This window comes from Perna viridis, chromosome 8 (assembly GCF_037379345.1).
Source record: "Perna viridis isolate PV_CMFRI_1.1 ecotype Kerala chromosome 8, ASM3737934v1, whole genome shotgun sequence".
Lineage (NCBI taxonomy): Eukaryota > Metazoa > Mollusca > Bivalvia > Mytilida > Mytilidae > Perna > Perna viridis.
In genome coordinates, this window is record NC_142452.1 from 2981706 (window position 1) to 3002537 (window position 20832).

Genomic DNA, 20832 nt, shown 5'->3' on the forward strand with positions numbered 1-20832 from the left:
AGATCATCTGTAGGTACAAGGACCCGCTAAAACACGGAATGGTTGAAATCGCGGAAGGGTTTTTAACACTTTCAAAGGTCATACCTTGAAGATTGCTATACCTAGATTACAAATCTAATGAACTCTGATAGATATTGATTGTATCTATCTACTCATTCAAAATTATTAGAAAATTATATTATGAATTATATTATGATATTCTAAACATAGAAAAGAGTTCACCACTATGTGATATTTTTTATCTTACAAACCTTATTAAAGAACCTACATGTTTTTGTAAAGGGACAACCCCAAGTTTGGTAGATGTTATTCTTACAAATAGACCTATACATTGTAGTAATACATGTAATTTAGGAACAGGCATTGGTGATGTCCACAATCTAATTGCCTTTCAATTCAAAGTAGAAATTCCACCTAAAGTGAAAACTAGTCAATTTTATAGAAGTTTCAAAACTGTTGATAGTGAGCATTTTTTAAGAGACCTAGAGCAGTCAGATGTAGGCAATTTAGATTATACAAATGTAAATGATGCATATGAGGTTTTTAATAACAATTTCATGGATGTATATAACAAGCATGTACCATTGAAAAGGAGAAATATTGTAAGAGCACCAGCTCCTTTCATGAACCGCAAATTGCGGCAAGCTGTATTTAAGAAAAGAATGCTTCATAATGTATTTAAAAGCAAAAGAGACTCTAAGTCGTGGGAAAATTATAGAGTACAAAGAAATTTGGTAAATAAGATCAAGCGTGAATCTGTGAAAAAGTATTTTATAGAACGATGTGTAGGTGGTCCCAAAAGCAAAGACTTTTGGCCCACCATAAAACCTTTTTTGACTAACAAAGGTGGCCATTTCGAATCAGATATTGTAATTAGAGAAAATGATCACCTGTTAACAAATCAGAAAGATGTTAGCTGTGTATTTAATTATTTTTTTTTATAAATGTAGCCAAAGACATAGGAAATGGTGCAATTCAAATAGATAACAACCACCCCAGCATTACTAAAATAGATAACAACCACCCCAGCATTACTAAAATAGACAACAACCACCCCAGCATTACTAACATCAAAGAAACATCAATCAAAGAAAATGCCAATGAACTACACTTCAAACCTATCACAGAAGCTTTCACACAAAAAACAGTTTAACAAAATAATGTAAAAAAGGCTACTGGTTTTGATGAAATCTCACCTAAAATTCTGAAAATAGCTGTACCAGTAGTAAAACACCCAATTACCAACCTGATCAACATGACCTTGGAAACTTCAGTTTTTCCAGACAAATTAAAAATAGCACAGGTAGTACCAATTCACAAGAAAAACAGCACACTAGAAAAAGGAAACTACAGACCAGTCAGTGTACTACCAACCATTTCAAAACTTTATGAAAGAGCTATTGAATCTCAGATATGTGAATTTTTTTGAAACCAGATTTAACATTTTCTTGTCTGCTTTTAGACCTGGCAATAGTTGTCAAGATACTTTGATCAAAATTATTGAAGACTGGCGTAAATCTTTAGATAAAAATAAGTTCACTGCTGCTATACTGACGGATCTGTCAAAAGCGTTTGATTGTTCACCTCATGATCTGCTCCTGCTGAAATTGAAAAGTTATAGTGTGTCTGAAAATGCCCTATCTTTATTAAATAGCTATCTTAAAAACAGGAAGCAGTGTGTTAAAATTGGTTCCATACGCAGTCCTTTTTTTGGACATCTATAAAGGGGTTTCACAGGGGTCAATCTTGGGACCAGTCCTTTTTAATATCTTTATTAACGATATATTTTCGTAAAGTGACTTATATAACTATGCTGATGACAATACTTTATCATATAGCAGCAATGATCTACAAGATATTGTAAATACTCTGGAACAGGGGAGTAGTTTTTTAATCAAATGGTTCTCAGATAATCATATGAAAGCCAATCCTGACAAGTTTCAGGCTATTGCAATTGGCACTAAGACGCAAAAAGAGAACATTATTTTTAATTTAGATGGTAATGATATCCTCTGTGAGGATAAAGTAAATCTACTTGGTATAACATTTGATTTTAAATTGAATTTTAATAGCCATATCTCTTATATGTAAAAAGGCATCACAACAATTAAATGTATTAAAAAGAATCGGAAATCATCTAAGTAAATTTGGTAAACTTACAATATATTATTCTTTTATACTGGCAAATTTCAACTATTGTCCATTAGTATGACATTTTTGTAATGAAAGCTGTACAAAAAAGTTAGAAAAGATTCAAGAAAGGGCTTTACGCTCTATATGTATATAAAATAATAAACAAACTTACTCCTGTATACTTACTTGGATATGATAACTGTTAAAGAAAGTTCTTACTCTTTTAGGTATACAAACTTAGTGAACATACCAACAGTAAACACTACCAGGTATGGCCTGCACTCTATCAGCTATGGGGCAGCTAAACTGTGGAACCAACTTCCAAATGAATTAAGAGGGAGGGGAAGGGATATTCTTGTTCCTTTTGCCAATAGTTTGGCTTACCCAACTGACAGATGCAACATCATCTACTTAAAATCTTTCAATTCATTATTTTAATCTTGCTGGAATGATAATTTTAATGCTTTTAGCTGCTAGTAAAATCTGCTTTTAATTTTAGTCTGCATTGCTTTTATTACAATGTGCATGATTACTTGCATGTTATTTATAATTTGTATGTTGATTTCAGTTAATATGTATGTCTTGTGTTTTTATTTATGTCGATTTTAAAAGTTTTACAGAGCTTATGTTTCTGGTTTGATATATATCGACTTTAAATAAAGTTAACTTGACTACTTGACTAGACTTGAAGGTACAAAAAGTGAGAGGAATGGTTTAAATTTCGCTCGAGTGGCGAACAAATTTACAGCTTTGACCTCAAATTTACAAAAATTTATCAGCTTCGGTCAATAACCATTTTTATGTTCTGAAAGACAATTTTAGATGATTTAAATTTTATATGACAGAATAATTATAGTGAAAACTACAATCTTGACACGAAGGATGTCTTGTCAGAGTATGACGTAGGCGAAATTTTGAGTTTGGTCTCCATTTTCACAATGTAGCGGTCAATAATCATATATATATTTTTTCCTATTAGAAAAAGAATGACTTTTGTTACACCATAATTGGTGGAAACACAACCTTGATGGTATATCTGTTTTTCGTGTTTGGTCTTTGTCCCTGGATTGCTTTCTTTTGATTTCCGCTAGAACCTTGGTTCCCTTTAGGTTACAGACCACCAATTCAACCAATGAGCATTTGGAACGTACGCAAAAATAGTCCTACGCAGAAATTACCCCTGTTCCTCATAGTGCTGTGAAAAAAGTTCTCATCTTATTTAAAAAATTGAAACAGTTTCTGAAAGGAAAAACATTTCTGTACATTTTATAGGTGCATTTTGCTTCTTGTGATGTGAAGCCTAATCTCCATAACGATTTTTAAATATACCCCTATCTTGTGAAAACACTGGGATTTCCCATGCTATTTATAGACCCTTCACTTCCGGTGACCAGTACTGCACTGCAAGTCTGCTAACCCCACATGCCATTCTGAGGATTGTGAGCTGACATATGTAGAATCATGCTGATATATAGTCCTCTGCAGGTTAAAGTTAAGGTAAAGTCCAGAGAAGCCATTGAATATTGTGAAATTAGCATAGAAGCCTATGGAAAGTGGAATTAGTGGTTTTTAGCCTTGATTACTCTTTGATTCCAATTTTTACAAATTTCAAAAAGCCACGGTTAGTGTATATATTCTGTAAGACATTTAAAGCTGCTTTAGCTTTCGTAATTTTTTGTTTCTGTTGAAATATGCCTTACCTTTGAATTATTTCTACTAAATTGTACTTTTCCTTTGATACCCACAAATACAATGCATTAAAGTGCAAGTTTGCGATTTTTTCCCCCTTTTTAAACTTACAAACGTCAAAACGTACGATGATACGGTAGTGCCAAAAAAAATTTAAATTATGATTGATAACGATTGTTTTAAAGAATAGATGGAAAAGTACACACAAAATTACCACCAGACTTCTTTCAAAGTACTCCTACAACGTAGGGGGTGAAGCTTTCATCAGTGATCTTCACAGACTAAGTTGACTCTTGTATACGTATGTTGAAGCAGTGACTATGGCAAGCCAAAGTGGACAAAAATAAGTGTTTTCTAATATTAAAAATGATTTTTTAATTTTACAAATTCATTTTTTAATAGAACAAACTTGATTATATTAACTAATATTACAAAACCCTTTCTTAATATTAAAAAATCCTTTTTTGATATTAAAAATTCAATTGAATTTCTAATATTAAAAAATGGTTTTTTTAAATTACAAATTGATTTTCTAATATTACAAAATGGATTTGTTGTATTCAATTACGATTTATTTTTAACATTAGAAATATTATTATGTAATAATAAAAAATGTGATTTTGCAATATTGCAAAGTGATTTTTTAATATTACAAAATCATTTTCTAATATTACAAATTCAATTTGTAATATTACTAAATGTGTGATATTCTGTAATATTACTAAATCAGAAATTTGTAATATTAAAAAAATGAATTTTTAATATTACTAAATGAATTTCTAATATCAAACAAGTATGTTTTCTAATATTACAAATAAGTGTTTTCTAATATTAAAAAATGATTTTTTTAATATTACAAATTTATTTTCAAATATTACAAATTCATTTTCTAATATTACAAATTGGATTTCTAATGTCACAAAACCCTTTTTTAATATTGAAAATTCAATTGAATTTCTAATGTTAAAAAATGATTTTTTAAATTAATTTTCTAATATTACAAAATAGATTTGTTGTATTCAATGACGATTTTTTAATATTAGAAAATCATTTTGTAATATCAAAAAATGTGACTGATTTTGCAATAGTGCAAAGTAATTTTTTAATATTACAAATTCGTTTTCTAATATTACAAATTCAATTTGTTATATTAGTAAATGTGTGATATTTTGTAATGTTACTAAATCAGGAATTTGTAATATTAGAAAATGAATTTCTATTATTAAAAAATATTTTCTAATATTAAAAAAATGATTTTGTAATAATTTAAAAAAATATTTTCTAATATTACAAAACATTGATTTTTGTCCATAAGTAGGGCAAGCCAAAGGGGACAAAACCAAGTGATTTCTAAAATTAAAAAAATGATTTTTTTAATATTACAAATTCATTTTATAATATAACAAATTTGATTTCAGTGACAGGGAAATTTATGTGTACCAACCACTGCTCACACAATGAGCCAGGGATGATAAAAAGACTTTTTCCAGAGTCGCACAAAGTAAAACAACTGTCTACCTTGCACAGCATATTGTAATTGCCTTAATCAGTGTATATTCTGTCACTTTGATTTTTGGCCTAGCGATTATTAGACATATCGATGACAATGCCCACAATCATTATACCGCCACCTGTGACCAATCACGTGACCTTCGTAGTGAAAGATCCTCATTTTTCGATTCAAATTTTAGGCTTATTATAAATATTTGAGAGTTAGAGTTGTTTTTATTGGACAGTATACTGTTCCAAATGCATATGCAGAATTTGAAAAAAAGTCATGGACTTACACTTCAATAGTTAAACAGCATCAAACTTCACATGCATTTACAAATTTTGTTTCATTTCACCTTTTTCATAATAGTAAATCTGCCCAAATAATTAGTTTGTAATTACATGATCATGAAAATAATTTTCTAGGTGTACATAATAGACACTTTTTATTAATTTGAATGTTCCTTCTAATTTCACTTCGCTAAAATTACTGCTCTTCACTTACTGTTTATGGAATATAAGAAGATTTTTACTGATTAGTGTATTGAATAGAACAATCTTGACACATTTTGAAATAAACCAAATTTAATATTACCGGTAGACACAAAGCAAAAAAAAACACAAATCAGACTTGATCTTAATTTCATTTGCAGCAAAAATAGAATATTATTGAGCTGAATAATTGCCTGAAACATATACATTGATGAATTGATATAAAAGGAATAATACATGGACTATATTCTATGTATCGTTCAGAAACAGTTGGGAAGTTCCTGATATGAACTGGTGACATAAGATAAAAAATTACTAATTAGGCAAACAGAATAGTTTATTATAGCGTTTCATACCAACATCAAACATAAAAATACAGATCAATTGAAACATCTTATAACAGTCATGCATTTTCAGAATTAATGTATTTGTTCTCAGTCAAGTTTTGTAGAACTGGGGAAACAATATATAAAGCTTTATTATTTTAGAGGTCGTGTAAGCTGGTGTACTTACATGAGTACTGATAATTTAAGCAAGTAAATTACTAATGAGTCTGAGGTGTAGCTTGGCCTGTTTTAGTTGTATGCAAAATTACGGAAAGGGGTCTTGGGGGGTGGGGGGGGGGGGCACTCAAGGCTCCCAGTGAGTCCGGCAAGGCAAAGCCCTGAGGGAAACTTCTGAATTTTAACGATTTTGGAGCCTATTTTTCAGAGCCTATACTACGTTCATGGTATGCATATGTGATAAATAAACTTTATTTCATCTTTAAAATGTGTGTTTTTATTTTTGTTACTTTTTCCGAAAGTACCCAACTGCGTATCTGCGTATAGGCAGCTACGCCCCTGTGAGTGATAATGCTCTAAGTACACATGAAAAATTGCAACATATTTTATATGTTTTAAAACACATGCAAACATATGTTAAGGGCCAGTATGGTAAAAATGTGTTTTTGTGCTTAAAATACATGAATTCATATATATAGAAAATCATATGAAAACCATATCATTTTCTGATATGAAAGCTTATGGAAAACATATAAATACCAAATTATTTTTATTTAATTGGTTTTCATGAATTAATTTGTTAGTCAGAAACATGTTTTTCATGGTGGTCAAAAACATACGATAAACAATATATTTTCTTTTCAGGTGTTTTCAAAACATATGAAGAACATGCAATAAACAATATATTTTCTTTTCAGGTGTTTTCAAAACATACGAAAAACATACGATAAAAAATATATTTTCTTTTCAGGTGTTTTCAAAACATATGAAAAACATATGTTGCAATTTTTCCTACATAAAACAGAAACTGAGTATAAGACACTTTAATACATAATGAAATCTTTTTGTATTAGTTAAAGTAGAATATTCACAGGTCAAAGTATTTTCTTCAAATAAACATTGAATTTATACCATATAAAAATTCAAGGACCTTGGATCTGATTTTCATTTGTTTTCCTATATCACAGCTGTTACTTTCATCCAACTTCTGTGCATCTTTCAAAACAACACATTTGTAGGACTTAAGTTTACTTTAGTAAAACCAATCCTACATAATACGTTCACAATACATAGAGATGCAATGTCAAACTATGTTTGTGCATAAAGCACTTTAATCAAATTTAGTATAACAATTAATACTTTTGGCTTTAAAAACCTGAATATTTTTCATTGTACATGTATTATGATTACTAATTAGCAAAAATTAAAAAAAAAATAATGTCTGTTACAATCCAACCATAGAGGGTGAATGAAATAAAACTGAAAAGGCCTTTGATAAAACATTTTGAATAAGGATTTTTATTTAGACATTTTTTTTCATTGACCAAATTATTTTTCTTTTTGTTTCTATTGAAAACAGCATAACAAAAATTATGTCTGTTCACATTGTGAAGTTTGGAGAAGCAGATTATACAACCAAAATTAATGTTCAACAAACAGCATAAGAAAACCACAACAGACATCCCTAATAAAAAGTAATTCTTTACAAATTTGAGTCTGTATATTCAATCAATATTTATCAATATTTATACATTAGTCCTGGCAGTTTCCCTGAAAGATATTTTTATTAAAAAATAAATGTAAATATACAGGCCAATCAAAAAGGAGAATTTGTTGTAAATTAAATCAATAACAAAAAAAAACTTTAAAAAAAAAACAGCCACCACATAAATTCCTGAACTTAGACATGTGTAAAAAATAATGCTCTGAGGAGAGCAGTGATATATAATCACAAAGTTTATCCAAGTCTATATATTCCTATGGAAAGTTTAAATGATATTAGTTCTATACAGCTGAAATTACATATCATTAAATTTACCACTTTGAATTAAGTCAGGAGGCTACCTGGCTACATTCAAGAGCACAAACCTTATAATCCTTTCCTCTAATTTTGTACATTGTGCTCATGAACACATAACTGTATAACTTTTAACAGAGAGATTGTATATGCCTTGGCTGGCTGTTGCCTTTAAATTTTGAGTCCTGTAAGTTTTACTGCAGTTAGAGTTTCTACAAATTTCTGACATAAAACTAGCAAGTGCATTATTCTTCACCGGTTGATTTGTGTACCACACAGACTTAATACTAAAATTCTCTACTGATGATCTGTCCACTTTGTTAAATAGGGCCGTTGCTGAAGCATCTGTCTTCAGTATGAGTAACTTCAGTGACCGAACTGGACAGTTTCTTAAATCTTGAGAGGCATACATTTTAACATCAGCTAGATTCTCATAATTACGTAGTCGATTTGCTGGTTTCTGATGATGCAAACAGGTTTCTGGAGATAGGGACACATACTCTTTGCCATTTACATCAATTAAAAATAAAAAATCTTGTGGTTTCAGTTGTTTGTTAATTTCCAACCCTGCATTGGCAAAATGTGAAAAAATATGATACCAGACTCTATATCGTAGAATGGTAGGGTTATCTTTCGAAGTAAGATATTCAGTTATCTTAAGTATATCTGCTGGGGGGATTACTTGCTTCGTAGTTTTTGATAAACCAAGCATTGCTTCACGCTTTAACTTGGAGTATAAAATATTATTGGCTCTACTAAAACTTTTATCACGAGCAATGTCTATATTTCTATCAATATCACGAAGGTGTCTATTTATAGAGGCTCTTATGCTTTTCATTGTATTTTTGTTATAAATTCTTCCATTATCTGTCTCATCGTCCTCATCTCTCCTGTTTGGTTTAGGAGCAGCTTCTGCATAAAACTTACACAACAGTGAACCTAGATCTTCTGCAGATATTGTTGAAAAATCAATATCTTTCCCAAATTGTTCTCTACTCCATTCTGCAATAAAAAACAAAGAAAACAAATAAAGTATTCATTCACCACATGCACAACAAACTTCCATGCTAAGGTTAATGCAATTATCACTGTTTACTTCAGGTTAACAACAGCTCTTTTTTTTTCAATTCATTTTCAATATGCATTTTCAAAAGCTTGAAATAAATGAAATAACAGAACGATATATACATAGATTTACTGATCTACATTCTTTACTAAATGAAATAACAGAACGATATATACATAGATTTACTGATCTACATTCTTTACTAACTATATATATAGCTAGAAGTTCACAAAAGGATTCATGTTCCCTCAACTTAAAACTCAAAATATTTTCAGATATTCAGGTTTATATTCCATTTTAATCAAAAGACACAGTTACCCTTCTTAATGCACATCTACATACAATGCCTTACTTCCTTTTTAAGTTTTATAAAAACTTCCTAAATAATTAAGGAGGAGCTTAATATTACTTTTTAAGCTACATGTATATATGTAGGGAGCAACCATTTGATTTTTATAGGGCTAGGATAAAATTTGATATAAAAAGGCAGGATGATGATATATGTCAATTGGGTAAATCCAGGACAGGCTAGAGTAAACAATTAAAAGTTAAGTCAAAAATAATGCTAAAAAAAATCCAGGAAATAGAACCAGATCCTAGTCCCTCCATAAAAATCAAATGATTGCTCCTTTACCTTGAATACATTTAACCCCCCATTTTGTGGCATTCTTAGTAGAGTTTGCCTGAGGTATGTCTTCTAAAGCCCTGATTTCCTCTTCAGTGGCAGTTTTAAATCTTGGTCTTATAGGTTTGATTTTCTTAGGAAACTGCGTTGATGTGGAAGCATCTGAAAAATAAAGTTATCTTCAAAGTGCTTGATGACAGCTAACAATACAACAGGATCAATAATAAAGATACTCCTAATCAAAAAGCATGTAAAACACTTAAATTGGATTATCTCTATATACAATTTATATCCATCCAACAGTATACACATCTACATCTGATGTTTGACATTTCTGATGAACTTCATTAACATACCTGTTAACCTTTGAAACATTTCATGTCAGAGATTCTCCCCTAATGACACTGTCTCATGTGGAAGATTTTATACGAAACAGCATTCTTCATGTTAAAAACTCCCAAAAATCTTACATTTTTATGTAGATTCTAAAGTTTTTCAATGGTTTTATGAAACTCTCCTCCTTTATGTGGGAGGGTCAACAGATGTGCATTAATATCTTTGAACAGTTTAAGAGGTAGCAACCTGTTAAATCCCCATGTTAGATTATCTCCACTTGAGTCCTCTAACTATAATTATCATCTCTCAAACACATCTACATAAGATGCCTAACATTACTGTACACTTTCTCAAACTCTTTTTGGCAGTTTAGGAGTAATTTTGTTATATAAAACCAAGATTATTTTTCTTCATATACAATGAAATATTAATGATACACATAGCAAATATTTATATATATTATTGTCAAGCAAACATTGATGTTAAAATATAATAAACATAATTAGTGGAGATGATGGAGTTTCTAACAATCTACTCATACATGTATAATTAAAATTTGTTTTTGTCTGCAAAAACATATGTCTCTCACTGTCAGGCAAACTGTCCTGAGCATTTTCAGTTTAATAGTTTCAGAGTTGCGCTGACAAGACAAGGTAATTTATGAGATTTTTGGTAAATTTCTAAGTTCAAAGGGGCATAACTCCTACAAAAATTAGGAGATCAAAATTTCCTGGTAATATGCACAACTACATATGATGCTCTTGCAACAGACCACATTTCGCAAAATTCGGTTTGAGTTTGAGAGGAGTTGCACTGACAAACTTTGTGACAGACACATGGTCAGACGGACAAGCCAAAAACAATAATTAATATGTCTCCCAGCCAGAGTGGGGGAAGACATAATAATAATCACCTTAAATAGAAAAAAAAACTGCTAATTTTAACCTTAAGAAAAAAAACATCCCAAGCATCAAGTCTTTTCAGAAAATTGGTAGACCAGCATCATTTATATCTAATAATAGGGAATCAGGCAAAATAAAAATTTAACTTCATGGTCCAAATTTCAATAGCTAAAAATATTTTCTGGCTCTAACCTTATCTAAGCTCTATCAGCCCAATAAAACTTCCTGGTCTGACTCTGACCTGAAACTGGCCCAATATTTCTCCATGTTACAACTCATACCTGATACCAGCCCAATATTACTCCATGCCATATTACTCCATGTTCTGACTCATAACTGATATTGTCCTAATATTACTCCATGTTCTGACTCATACTTGATAATGGCCCAATATTACTCTATGTTCTGACACATATCTGATACCAGCCCAATATTACTCCATGCTCGGACTCATGCCTGATACTGGCCCAATATTACTCAATGTTCTGACTCATACCTGATACTGGCTCTCACCTGATATTGGCTCAATATTCATATTTCCATCATCCTCTGTTTGATCAAATGACTGTGCTGTACTATCAGCCATATCATCTTCATCCTGGGACATGTCATCATCACTATCCTCATAATCCATGTCAACATCGTCATCGTGGTAACCTAACTGTTGCCCATAACCTTGCTCATTATCAACTTGTAGTGTCAGACCACCTGTACTGACATCCAAATCTTTTTCAATTTTCACTTTTGAAAGGTCATATGTCTCATTAGTTTTGTCATGATTGCTGTCAGTGTCTTCTTGCAAGCTTAAAATTTCAAAGAAGAGAATAGCAATAAATTAATCTAAATTAAAGTAAAACTATCAAAGCCATGGTACCTTTGAGGGATTTTCTCCCTACTTTTTACTGACTTAGTAGTTAATAAGACAAAAAAATGACTAACATTTGATTTGTATGAGGAGGTTGGGTAACTCTTTCATTCTGCATTATCATTTTTATTTTGTCTTTACTTCACCTTTTTTATCATGACCAATTAATTCCCTATCCTGAATTATTTGTCATCATAAATTCAGATCTTGTCTTTTATTTCAATTTTGGTCTAAAACGTAGATCCAAATTAAAGTACAAATCTAATAATGCTCCATAACAATTTGTCAAGAAAAAATGTATTTCTTGTTTAACAGTTTTTTTTTTATTGAGTATGAGTTGCTCATATACATTTTTTGCGTGTTTTTGATCAATTTATCATGGTGTTTTTTGTGCTTCTACGATCTTTGAGTTCTATCTTGGTCCTTCAAAATATTTAATGAACCCCTCAGAGTTTCCAATGCCCCGAAAAATAAATTAAGTATACCTTTCTGACTCTTTTTTTATTATAATACCAAGCTCATCCAAACTTGGCTGTACTGTCCGATGTTGTTCTTTCTGGATCAATGAACTTTCAGAATGTAATGGTACTTCAGTCTGGCTGATACTTCCAACAGATGGATGCTGAGTGCTTTGTTGTATACCATTGGGCTGAGGGCCATTCAAAACAGATATTCCTTGCGATTGCCCTGCTGCTATAGGAGCTATCACTTGCGGAAATGCTCCTGTATTTTGTATCATCCCCTGTTGTGGAGACAGTACCACTGGACTACTGGAGAGTGGAGCAATATTCAAGATGCCCGTCTGCAGGGATGACTGAAATCTTATTGGAACTAATGGGAAACTTTTGACTAAGTTTTGTGTAGTTGTGTGTGTATTGTTAGAGACAGGAATTGGAACATTAAGATGTATTTGTAAATGTGAAGGTTTGTTTTGACTGGTAGCACCTGACAGGTTGACAGGATTAGACAGCTTTGTCTTAGCTTTCTCCTTTTCACCAATTTGAACAACACAGACATCCTTGCCTTTGGTATCAATTGCACATGACTTCAATATTAATTCTTTGTCCGGTTGTGTAACATAAGCTTGGTTTCCACCTTGACTTTGTACAATGTTTGTCATTGTTTTACTAATATCAGTGGCACTTCTTTTAACAACAGAATTAGATGGCTGGTGATGTTCTGATCCAATCAATGAACATTCCTTTATGTCAATAGACCTAACATGACAGTTGTCATTCCATTTATGTTTATCTTTTTCCGGTTTATTGGAAAAATTGATTGATTTCCCCAAGCTTTCCAGAAATTCCAAGCAGCACCTGTAGGCACTGTTGACTTGCAGTAAGGAAGCCACTTTGATGACACATTTGACATTATCTTCCGTGAGTAACATAGAACCTTCATACAAATACTGTAGTATAACATTTACAGCCTCAGTAGTAATATCAGGATTGACAAAATGTACCTCTAGCATAGTACCTATAGACTCACAAACTTTGCTGGTCTGTAGTGCAGGACAACAAGCCAACAGGACTACACGATGAACCTAAACACAACAATAACAGTTACCCAATACTCAACAGCGGCTTTTGGTGAGATATCTAACAAAAGACTTGTGGAAAGTTTTTTTTTTATAAATGAGAACACATTATGATTGCCATTATTTTTTTTAATTGAATTTTTCAAAGTGATTATTTGCATTATCAAATCAAATTAAAACTTGTTCACAGTATGGCAGATTGTTTTCTTTTTGATACATTCCTGTTTTTCAGAAGATTGATCAACTTTCACTTTCACTTTTATTTTGGCAATTTACTTGTACTAATGCAATGGCAGCATCATTCTATAAATATTACTACCTTCATTAAAACTTGCCCTATAAGAAATACTTAAATGATGAAGAAATATGAGATAACTATGTGTCTGAATTTGTATTGTATCAAAGGTTTTTAACCCGTATCTTTTCAACTTGGCATAATACTAGAACTTCAATCAGACTCAGCAAAAAGCAATTTACCTGAGAGACTATATTATTTTCCGTAGTAATAATAGCATCACAAAGTTCTTGTTTCCTCCACATGTGAGCAAGCTGAGAAAGCAAGAAACTTGAGTGGACATGGTTTACATAAACTTTCTGGTGTCTCATGGCTTTGATTTCACCTGAAATAGAAAGAATACCATGACATTCAGAAAATACTGCATTCAATACAATTGCATTACTTTTCTTATTGCTTTTGTCTGTTCTTACATTTACCAGTGAAAAAAAAGACATGCTCTACATCTAAATGTAAACTTCAACACTTAAATTTTTTTGTTACTTTTTTTTGCCAAGACCAGAGAAATAACCATTTTTAGGACAGTGAACACTCCATGACAAGCACTGGGGTTTATGAACAAGCAAAAGTTGTCCCCAAGTCGATTATGCAGGCATATTTGGTTAAAATTAAAAACAATCCTTAAATTTTAATTACTTATCAATTCTAGTACAATAAAGATTGATCCCTAATCAAAACATTATCTAAATGCAGACTGCAAACTTATCAACATTAACAATATCACAGTACCAAATTATAGTTTATACAAAGCAATCAATGTTGCCCAACCAATTAGAAAGTGACTCAAAGTGTTTTACAAACCAAACTAGATTAGTTTAGGATAGCTTTCAATTTTTGACCCAGTAGTTTTGATCAAAGCTGGTGTTAAAAAGGTACCTACTATGTGGTGTGATACATGTAATTCAAACACGAGTACTCACTGATGTTGTAAGACCATTGAACAATCAATTAAGAGTAAAATCAAAATGTAATTATGTTAAACAGTTATATAACGACTACACTGATTATTCCATACTGTCATATGCTTGTCCAAAGGATAACCAGTTGGACTCGTACAATTAGTCTGCATTGCTTTCTTCATGGTAGGTTCCCACTATCGTGCCATTAGCTACGATTGCCACAACTGTCAAATTGAAACTGACCATGAAATTTTTTATAAAATTACACATTTGGGAACGATGTGTTGCTATTTGATGCATTTAGTTACAAGAAGATACAATCTAATGCGACAAGATCACAATTTCCAAATTATGAGTACTACGGCCTTTTACAACACACGTTTTGTTATGACCAAATAAGTTCATATGTGATTGTCCCGATTGAGATCATGATTTGATAATCTGATATGATCGATGTTTAAGATTGGACGCAATCTGGAATGATATGATATGTTTATTTACATTACTAAGGGTTAGGTACATTATATTGTATTATGATATGATTAAAGTTGGTCAATCTTTCAAGAAAAGATGAAAAACTATCATGATTCACCACGATTCAATCCTGATTGATGTCTATATGTAAAAAGCCTAGCTATGCCCATGTATATTTCATTACTGTACATGTCTGTGCTGAGTGCACATCATAGACAATGAAATGCCCAGACTTCAAAGCTTATGACAATGTATTATTTGCCATTTTAATGTATGCATATATAAAGATATTGGAAAAGATACACAACAGTGCAAACAGATACAACCCTAAGTCCAAAGAGCAAGAAGAGCGGCAAGAAGGCGAACCATCCATACATAGGAGAGGCAACAGCAATTTGGACAGTTTTTAGCCCACAAGACACACATTTAAGGTATGATGACCCACTGGCAGTCCAAAACTACAAAAGGATAAACGCCACAGCTTTTTGATGAAGTGATCACTGGGTTTTCTACTACCACAGAATCAGATCACTGAGTTTTCTACTACTACAGAATCAGATTACTGGGTTTACTATTACCACTGAATCATACCACTGGGTTAAATACTACCACAGAATCAGATTACTGGGTTTTCTACAACAACAGAATCATATCGCTGGGTTAACTACTACCACTGAATCAGATCACTGGGTTTACTACCACAGAATCATATCACTGGGTTTACTACTACCACAGATTCAGATTACTGGGTTTTCTACTACCACAGAATCATATCACTGGGTTAACTACTACCACTGAATCAGATCACTGGGTTTACTACCACAGAATCATATCACTGGGTTAACTACTACCACAAGATCTGTCCAATCAAATCACTGGGTTTACTACTACCACAAAATCAGATCACTGGGTTTACTACTGCCACAGAATCAGATTACTGGGTTTATTACTACCACAGAATCAGATCATTGGATTTACTACTACAACAGAATCAGATTACTGGATTTACTACTGCCACAGAATCAGATTACTGGGTTTACTACTACCACAGAATCAGATCACTGAGTTTTCTACTACTACAGAATCAGATTATTGGGTTTACTATTACCACTGAATCATATCACTGGGTTAACTACTACCACAGAATCAGATTACTGGGTTTTCTACAACCACAGAATCATATCACTGGGTTAACTACAACCACTGAATCAGTCAGATCACTGGGTTTACTACCACAGAATCATATCACTGGCTTTACTACTACCACAGATTCAGATTACTGGGTTTTCTACTACCACAGATCATATCACTGGGTTAACTACTACCACTGAATCAGATCACTGGGTTTACTACCACAGAATCATATCACTGGGTTAACTACTACCACAAAATATGTCCAATCAGATCACTAGGTTTACTACTACCACAAAATCAGATCACTGGGTTTACTACTGCCACAGAATCAGATTATTGGATTTATTACTACCACAGAATCAGATCACTGGACTTACTACTACAACAGAATCAGATTACTGGGTTTACTACTACCACAGAATCAGATCACTGAGTTTTCTACTACTACAGAATCAGATTACTGGATTTACTACAGCCACAGAATCAGATTACTGGGTTTACTACTACCACAGAATCAGATCACTGGATTTACTAGTGCAACAGAATCAGATCACTGGGTTTACTAGTAGTGTCTGACAGTCTCATTGTGACTGCAAATAGGCTGCAGTATCTGCATGGAGATCTCGGAGCAGCAAGGGCCACAGAGATGCAGTGTGTAGGCCGACCATCCTAGTACGCATTATCCTTGCCCAAGCTAAGAGTTAAATAGCACCACTGCCTTGTGGGTGGCTTTGGAAAGTCAAAGACTATGGAAGTAAATCCAGACAGAAAATTTGAGTAGATGGATCCCGTTAACATGTGCAATTGTCTTCAGGATGGAAAACCCCTACAGAAAATTCTGTTCCTCCATGCAGGAGGTTTTGCTTATGGCTAACAACCCTAACATGTAAAAGAAAGGTGCGTTACAGAACAAGTAACTATCTACTTCATAGCCAATGATAGCTTATGTGAAAAATATTACCGCCTTCAAAGGAGAACAGACATTGTTCCGTAAACGTACTAATTATGAAACTAAAAAAAGGATATTTCTGGAGCTGCTCATGGGGGTAAAATAAAATTTCAAGTATAGTAGAAACTCTCTGTGCTCGCTTTTGTAGGCAATGCCTACTCCATATTAGCTCACACCTCAAAGTTTAACAAAGTTATGAGGAAAAATAAATCCTAGTTAACCCTTACTATGCCAAAGAGCCTATAAATAGGCTTTTCATACTCCTGTATTTTGCCAAGAGCCTATATATAGGCTTAGCAACCGGGTAGACTGTACAAATTAAAACAACGCCAAAAAATTCCTTGCAAATTTTGTTCTTATTTCTACTCGTCGTTATCTATTGATCAAATAATCACATTTTATTTACTTCTCATTGTCTTTACCTTTGAAAACACCTTATTGTAATTTTCCTTCTTCCTTGTTGTAATTCCTTAAAAATTTTATTCCTGTTGAATTATTTTCATCTCATATTTTCAATTATCATTTTGACCATACCGCCTTCACTGTTTTTGTGCAGCCGATTACGTGTAAATATTCGTCTGCGCTCCCATACGTGTGCAAAGGAATTTGTGTGCATTGAAGCATAAACATACACATAGTATGTAAATATAACCGACTGAGGCTCTCAGAAGGTAACTTTGACTGTTGGATAGAATTATAAGGATTGAACAGCTATTTTTGGTCGTTCATGCATGTATGAACGGATCTCTGCACTCCCAAACATTACATGAACAGCCTTTGGCCGTTCATTGAGCCTAATTATATTCTTTTTATGTTTTTCTACCTTCTTTTTCTTTCCTATTTTTGGGTACATTTTTATGTACATGTTTTGTTTGTTTGTTGGGGTTTAACGTCCGAGCAGCAATATTTCAGCTATATTCAGACGATGAACATGAAATTGATGATAAAATGAACATGAAATGATGATGAAATGAAAAAGGGATGGGACACAAGGACAATGGAGTCGACAAATTTTGATTGCCACTCGAAATATGGAGAGGTGGGTAGGGTTGGGCAATTTAGCCTCCTGTTGCGGAGCCCTATGGTTCCTACTCCTCCGGGAGAATACCAAAGTAGGGTTCTTTAACATCTGAGGAACGTAGCATCTTTCCCAACACGGTGCACCACTATGGTTTGCGGTCAGGTTTTCTGTATTATAGCCTGACAACCCCAGCATGTAACACACCAGGGGTACCCCATTCCACCACCTGGGGCACACATCCCAGCCCCCGGCTACGGTTCTGGGCACTATTTAGTCACCTTTTACGACAAGCTTTGCGCTGCTGCAGGCCTACTCTTTTAACACCCGGACCTGCACGGGGCCATTTTTATGTACATAAGTACGTCAATGTATATATGTACAAAGTTGACAAAATGACTGTATAAAATATATTCGAAAACATCAAAAATGAATATTTTATGTTTATTTCTTTCTGTGTTCGATTACCCAGAAATCGTTGTGCCCTTTCTTGTGACGTTTATTGTCAACATCATAAGCAGGACAATTGAATTAGAATCTTCTAATTCTTCCTTGGCAAAATAAAGGACAAGCATTGGCACTCAAGGGGTTAATGTAAAACTTTAGGAAGCATAATTATTCTTAACAAATGTCAATACGCCACTGTGTATACTCTTTCTTTCAAGTTACATCAGCATCATATTATTATGTGATTATTTGATTCATTTATTCCTTAAACAGATTCCATTTTTACTACAGATTCAGTTATATCAGAAATACACATTATTACCTGAACAAATGTTGATATTCGTATTGAAAAAATCAATGTTATAAAGCTTGTATGGTAAACATAATAAAATCAAAACAATCACAAAGAAAATTTTAGATGGGTGAAACAAATGAAAGGGAATGCGACTTCGAAAAAAGGTGAACATTAAAATTTGGTCAAATCGTCCCTTACGACATTGTAATTGCTTTAACCAACTCGTCCCATTTTCAATATCCATCATTTAGAATAAATGCTTATACGACCGTCGTTTTATTTATTTCACTTGTTGGAGACTTTTTAGTAATCTCATAAATATTTACTATTTTGGATTACACTGTGGTGCATTTGTTGCGTTTCACCATGACTGTTTGTCTATACAATTGAAGACTCTGGTTGGTAAGACGATAGGTCGACTTATTTTCTTCCAACATATTAAATTTCATACTTCATGCTTTATAAATTAAATAATTAAATTCGTCGGTAACGTCGGTAAAATGCTAGTTTTTTTTTGTTTTTTGTTTTGGTTTTATTGCCTTGCTCGAATTTCGAAGAACAGTGCTTCTTCTGAAGTTACGCATACCATTTACTTCCACATTTTGAGTTAAATCCTAACCAGGCAGTTAATTTTGCCAATTTGTATCGCAGTCATTATTTACTAAAAATTCAAGTTCAAATTAAAATTCTTCATTTGCAAAAATTTTAAATGGCTTGACCTTATGATGAGACAATTGCAATGATATTACAGAGTAATCAAAGAGCCAAGATTCTAGCAGAAATCAAAAGAATGTCACCCAGGGACAAACGCCAGACATGGAAAACAGACAAACACAACAAAGAAACATAAAGTAACTAAAATAGTATATACAAAGTAAAAAAAGTAAATGAGCAACTCGGACTCCACTAAAAATTGGGAGCATGGACCAGGTGCACCTAGCTGTAGGGTAAGCGTCCTCTGCTTTTCTAGAAACACCAGCCGAGTTGCTCATAAAGAGTCAAGTCCGGGTAGACGAAAGAGGAAAGGAAAACTATGACACGTTGAACAAATCAGTTTTCATGGTTCTAATGGATACACCGCTACGATCCACGAGTTCATGATGATGACCATAAAACTTCTGTAGTGATAACTTCAATCTTGTGAAAACATAACCCTGTTCCAGAAGCCTAATTGTAAGAAGTCTAGCGCGGTACAACTAGTCTGGTCTTTGTCCCTGGATTATATTCGTTAGAAAGGTTGTTGACACCATTTAACATTTCGATGTGGAGCAATCCTAAATCAGTAGCAGTTTTATAGCCAATTAACGGTCTACCATCTCCGTTAATTATGTGAAATTCTACATCATGCTTGTTATCATTGATAGTCATGCTCAATTTAATCTTGCCAAACATTTCTAAAGGTGTTTTGCTACCGTACGGAAATACATTGACTGTACATTTCTGAACTCGAGATTTTGATACCTTAAACTTCTCAGATGTTTTTGTCTATTACGTTGATAGAAGCCCCTGAATCGAATGAGAAAATCGACAACTTTACCTCCAATAGAAAACGGAACAACAGCATTGTTTTTTTTTTTTTCATACAATGTGAATATTTCCAATTCTTCGTCCTCAATCGCGTGAACATTTTTGTTGATTTTGTCTTGCACATTTTTGCAAAATGTCCGATTTTTTCACATTTACGACATGTAATATTTCGAGATATTCTGCAATTTCTTCCGTAATGTCCCGTATTTCCACATCTGTAATATTGAGCAGTTGTGTGTGACAATCTTCTCCAGTTGTTTTCCGGATATTATTTCGGAGCACCTCGAGGTTTGAATTGCTTGGGCTTTAGTCTGATTTTGTTTATTTCTGCATTTTTTATACACGGCTCGGGTTTGT

At 32.9% G+C, this 20832-nt stretch overlaps 1 protein-coding gene and 1 long non-coding RNA gene across 2 annotated transcripts; one reads left to right on the forward strand and one right to left on the reverse strand.

Annotated features, from left to right (window-relative positions):
- Position 1: 1 nt before the first annotated feature.
- On the forward strand, positions 2-5705 carry LOC148608955 (uncharacterized). Its single transcript, XR_015914671.1, has 3 exons — positions 2-77; positions 2361-2402; positions 5241-5705. It is a non-coding gene; the product is annotated as an uncharacterized LOC148608955 (long non-coding RNA).
- A 419-nt stretch (positions 5706-6124) lies between these two features.
- On the reverse strand, positions 6125-19095 carry LOC148608956 (uncharacterized). The gene is made up of 6 exons (XM_088541798.1): positions 18976-19095; positions 13915-14057; positions 12386-13443; positions 11549-11838; positions 9807-9959; positions 6125-9108 (listed from the first exon to the last, which is right to left on the reverse strand). The coding sequence occupies exons 2-6, from the start codon at positions 14041-14043 to the stop codon at positions 8213-8215; spliced, it is 2526 nt and encodes an 841-aa protein (XP_088397924.1). The 5' UTR covers positions 14044-14057; positions 18976-19095; the 3' UTR covers positions 6125-8212.
- Positions 19096-20832: the final 1737 nt, after the last annotated feature.

What these genes read in the sequence shown, in the direction of transcription:
- LOC148608956 (XM_088541798.1), bottom strand. Translation starts at nt 14,043, where the DNA reads ATGAGACACCAGAAAGTTTATGTAAACCATGTCCACTCAAGTTTCTTG. An exon ending in AAAATAATATAGTCTCTCAG is followed by an intron (nt 13,444 to 13,914) that starts GTAAATTGCTTT and finishes TGTTGTGTTTAG; the next exon opens with GTTCATCGTGTAGTCCTGTT. An exon ending in GGGGGTTAAATGTATTCAAG is followed by an intron (nt 9,109 to 9,806) that starts GTAAAGGAGCAA and finishes TTTTTATTGCAG; the next exon opens with AATGGAGTAGAGAACAATTT.